The 4,992-nt window shown below is 42.1% G+C and overlaps 1 protein-coding gene across 1 annotated transcript in view; it reads left to right on the top strand.

Moving 5' to 3' along the window:
- Positions 1 to 497: 497 nt before the first annotated feature.
- The window catches only part of wnt3a (wingless-type MMTV integration site family, member 3A), a gene marked incomplete at both ends in the record, with an annotated part of 19,915 nt that continues 15,420 nt past the window's right edge, over positions 498 to 4,992 (top strand). Inside the window, one exon of the mRNA XM_083653560.1 lies at positions 498 to 619. Coding sequence (XP_083509686.1) covers positions 498 to 619 — 122 coding nt within the window. The remainder of the gene's footprint in view (positions 620 to 4,992) is intronic.

Raw genomic sequence — 4,992 nt, 5'->3', positions numbered from 1 at the left:
GTTGTAGAGCTTAATGGTAGGCTCAAGCAATTCACACATATTTATTTCTGCATTTTAGAAGTTTCAAGCCAGGGAGTGAAATCCGGACAGGTTGTTATAGCTACGCAATCCACGGGGGTTCCGATGTCTATTTAAAACCTCGGACCCTCCCTCCTCTCTCCTTTAAACAACATTATATATCACACACACAGCATGCTAATGCCACCAATTCTCAATGAGCACTAAAACACATCTTAAAATTAGCTCATTCTAGTGTCTGTGTTCAAGCTGCCTGAGTCGGGAACAGAGGGAACAGTATCATCAGAATTCCCCCTTTGGCAATACCTGCTGATTGGGTCCTAAAAAGCAAGCAGCTTTAACTTTTAATATTTGGCTCCAGAGTTCTGCCACGACTAGTCGCAAAAGATAGATTGTCTGTGTGTTTTAGGGGACAGGAATCAATATTAGTGGGTGCAGATTATAGGGTTTTTGCTCCTCACTTTACGCACTGTGCGCGTATGAGCGCGCATGTAGGCATTGTAGTGGAGATGTTTTGCGAAACTTTAAGGATGGTATACCTTGGATGTTTCCTGTGGCTCTGTGGGCTCACGCGTGTCATGGCGAGTTATCCAATCTGGTGGTAAGTTTTATTTTCATTATATCTCATTTGCGACATATTTCCATACTGTTGTATAACCCCATTAACCCGTCTCTTGGGCTACAGAGCTCTTCATTGGATTTTCGTTTGGAATTTCGTTTTTGACAGAGCAGAATTATGGATTGTCCTTTACGCACGCTGACAGTGAAATCGCATCAGTCTGATTGTGAGAGGGAATATTTGATATGAATGTTAGTTAGTGCAGAGGATGGCTGCTGGATGGCCAGGCAAGTGAAATTCAAGGAGAAAAAGCAACACGTGAGTCAATGACCCTTTTGATTTCAAAGTATAGAGCAGAACACTTGCAGACAGAACCTCTTACGTTACTTAGGCCTATATTCTCCCCAAAATCAGATTTTTATAGGGTAAGCTAATAGCCTATACTGTTTTTATCAAAAAAAAATTATCCTAACCTTTAGCTTTCAGACTGCAGCAGGTGCAACAATTCGTGCGTGTGCGCGCGCGCGTGCGTGAGTGTGAGTGAGGGGGGTATACCAAAGACTGACCAATGGCACACAACAGGAACGAAATTGTTATATAGTTTATGCTTGGGATGATAATCGTTGACTACTCAGGTGGTAGGCTACTTTATTGTATGTCATTAGTTTATGCATGGAGTCATTAGTAATAATGATAACATTGCAATTGGAATGAAATGTCCCTGTTAATTGAACTTTGAACATTTGAATTGAGTGACTGTGACTGTTTCTTCACTTGGAATAAACAACATATTAAGGCTTTATATAATCAAAATCTTTACAGCCTGTTATGTCATAATATCACAGTCCAGCAATTATTTAGCACAGTATCCTGAAAATAATCATTTTTCCCACGAGGGCTAAGGAGGAGATAGATGCATTCATAACATTGATATTTATTACTGTCTAGTTTTCTTTTATCATACAAAAAGCATCAACTCACATGAGTGCATGCACTGCAATACATTTCTTAATTATTTGTACAGTAATCATTCACATTTAGTTAAATTAGAGAGTGGCACTGCAATGGTAACTGAATACAACTATTTTTTATTTATTTACTTCCATATTTTGTAAGTTATATAAATGGGTATCCTCTGGTAATGACAGAGGGGAACTTATCGTATGATTGAGGAATATTCAAGCTTCGTCAACATCAGTCAAGACGGCAATTATCAAATTAAATAAACAAAGGCATATTTATTGTCAAATAAACCCTTTCAGTATTTGGGATTGGTTGGAGATTGGCTGAACTCTAATCTGGTTCCCTTAATGGGTCCCCTGGTGGCCGATGAGAAACTAATTACATGCTCAGCTGGAGGGAAATCCAGATCTAACAGTGGGCCCTCTGGACCAGGAGCTGGGGAAAAAGTGACCTAAATGATAATCAGCACACTCCAGTTATGCAATGCACTCAGTCTTCTTGCAGCAAACGTAGTGGTTGCAGTGTTAATTCAAAATGTGGGGGGGGGGGTTATGAACCCATATGAATATCAATCTCTAAATGCGTCATGGACAATTGTGTTTGGCACTAGATCTTTATTTTTTTCGTGTTGGATGCCAGTGATGCTTCAGCTCTGGAAGGAAGGGCCTTGAATTTTTCGATCTCACAAACAGCTGTCTTTTCATTTCTTTCTTCTGCCGCCAAGACCTCACAAATGACACAGTGGATCATGGCAGGTTTCCATTTTGTCACAGCAAAAACCCTGCGGCAAAATTCATCGAGTCATCAAGGAATTGAGTGTGTTTATGATTTGATGTTTGGTGGGAGGGTCTGAGCATTGATTCGATGTGTGGGCAAAGAGCGCAGCTACAGAAGCAGAACGGTGGCAAGTAGGCTCAAAGCTACCGGAAGCATGTGGGTTTGCTGTATCACTCCTCAATACAAACAAGCTCTGACTGTAGCAGGCAAAGCAGCAGATATGAAGTCACTGTTGAGCTCTGCACAACCTGACGTAATGCTGAACTCTCTGTTGTCATTTCATAAAGCCACGAATGAGTGTTTTTTGTTTCGTGGCAACTCCAGTGATGTCATTTCTGCATGAATGACATCACTGGTCCACAGCTTAACTCCAATCAACTCTCAATAACTGTTCAACTAAACGAATGCCTGCAAAACTGTTTACAGTTTTTATTTATATTTTTGTAATGATACAAAAGGTGGTTGAAAATCTGCAGTGTCCCGTTGCTTTCGGATCGCCTCTCTGTTTGCCAACAACTTGCGGCTCTCCACCAGCTATCATACATCAGCTATCATACCCTCTATATGAGAAGAAGCAGCTCGGAGTGTTTTGTGGGTGAAGTCAGGTGCTTGGAGTGGCCATCTGAGCGGTTATCCCACTCAACTTCTGTTCCACGGCGGTCTCTGGTGATCGGTGATCTGCACTAAGACAGGTTCATGTCTTGTCTCTTCTCAACCTGCCATGGCATAGCCTGGCTGCACCCCCAACACCCTGCCCCCCCCCCCCCCCCCCCCCTCTTCCCTAGTCCACCCCACCTTAGAAGATAAATACCTGGAGGTGAAAGCTTGCCGCACATTCCTTTTCCCAAACATGCTCTCTTGATGTCAAAGTCGGCTCCAGGCCCCGGGGCCCAGGAGTAAAGTGCTAATTCTAAGGTACCCTGCTTGGGCTTGCTGAAATATGCATTAAACCTGTGCTGGATACACTTAGATGAAAGGGGGGAAATGTATACTGAGACAAAAATTGGATGTGATATACGTTTCTCGTAAGCATTTATTTGTACGCGTTTTAAACGTTTAGTTGTAACATGGGACAAGGTTAGTGAGGATGTCTTTGGTGCAGATGTGTGAATCTGCTGTTTTCTTCTTGATGGTACAGTAGAGTCACTTTTGCACTGAAAAAACATACAAGGGCAGTTTGAAGTGAGGTAGTGAATTCCTCTATAAGAGTGAGGAAAAAGACTCATTGCACCAATCAAGACTTGGGATGCAGTGAGAACAGGAGGTCAGTGGATGCATCAAATGCTGGTATGTTCAGGTACAGATCTATCCCAACAAAAGTGTTCCTCGTGCAATAATAGCTCTTCAAAAAAAGAAGAAGAGAAGAAATCATAAATCATCTCTGATGAAACATGCCCAGCCTCCTCTCTTAGGCCATTTCCTAACACAGGAAGAGGTGGCTGGATTACTCAGCCCCACTGAGACAGACACAGAGACACGCATGAGAGGAACAATCCAGCCACACTGACTCATCCTGGTTTGGTCTGATATGGTTAATAATAAGGATCTGGATCTCTTTTAACGTGTTAACCTGGGAGAACTGCATAGAAACAGGTGAAAGTGAGATATTGAATATAGTGCAGATACTGAATATAGAGTCGTATATTAGATGAGCATATATGGATTGATTGATTGATTGCACCTGTTGGCCTCATTCAACTCCGTTCAAGCCTCCAGTGATGAACATATGAACAAATGCAGGATTATTTTTTGCATGTAGGTTCTATGTCACTCCTTCCCAGTGTTGTAGTTGAGTCTGAGTCGAATCACGAGTCCCCAGTTTTCAAATCCAAGTCCAAGTCCGAGTCACCGAAGAAGAGTCAGAGTCAAGTCCCCATTACCTGAGTCAGAGTGGCAGGCCTGCCCTTCCACAAAATTGAATACGTTACAGTATCAATATAGCTATAATATTTTAAGCCAAATTATTAGGGCCTATTCAAAAAAAACTATCAAATAACAACCTCAAGTCCTCGTCTCCAACTTCTGAGTCAAAATGCATGAATACTCGAGTCCAAGTCCAAGTCATCAGTGCTCAAGTCCAAGTCAAGTCACAAGTCTTGAAAATAAATCCAGGACTCAGTACTACAACACTGCTCCTGCCTCAATAATAAGAGCTAATACTTCACACTTTTGCTCTGCATGATTTTGGATATTTTGTGTTCATTCATCAATGCAATAACCTTCTGGCATATTCAAAGCATTTGACTTTAAAATATATATAAGGAAATACAATAAAACCCTGGATTTGATGAAAAGGCCATGAAAGTTCCTCATTGTGCCTCTGAAAGGAAGAGGAGGCTCAAGACTGACATGGGACTAGTATGTAAAAAATGCTGTCCTGCGGCACTGTTTCCACTGCCCCGCCTCCACAGAAGAATATCTGATCAACCCACACTTGTCTTGATAAACCTGTGATGGTTTCTCTTTGCATGTTCTGTCTGTGTGTGATGTGGATTGTGATGTGGACTCAGGTTTCTGCTGTGAATGATCTGCCTGATGCCTCAGGCTCTGGACTGACAAGGGCCAGAGAGAGGTCACACAGTAACAGGAGTGTCCGTGTTTACTGATGTTGCAGACAAAATGCAGACGGATGTGATTTCCTCCACAGTCACTTTCAACTTGCCATTGCTCGCTTA

Source organism: Poromitra crassiceps (assembly GCF_964638095.1).
Source record: "Poromitra crassiceps genome assembly, chromosome: 17".
Lineage (NCBI taxonomy): Eukaryota > Metazoa > Chordata > Actinopteri > Beryciformes > Melamphaidae > Poromitra > Poromitra crassiceps.
Note: the sequence above shows the minus strand (reverse complement) of the source record. Positions and strands in the feature narration are given on the sequence as shown.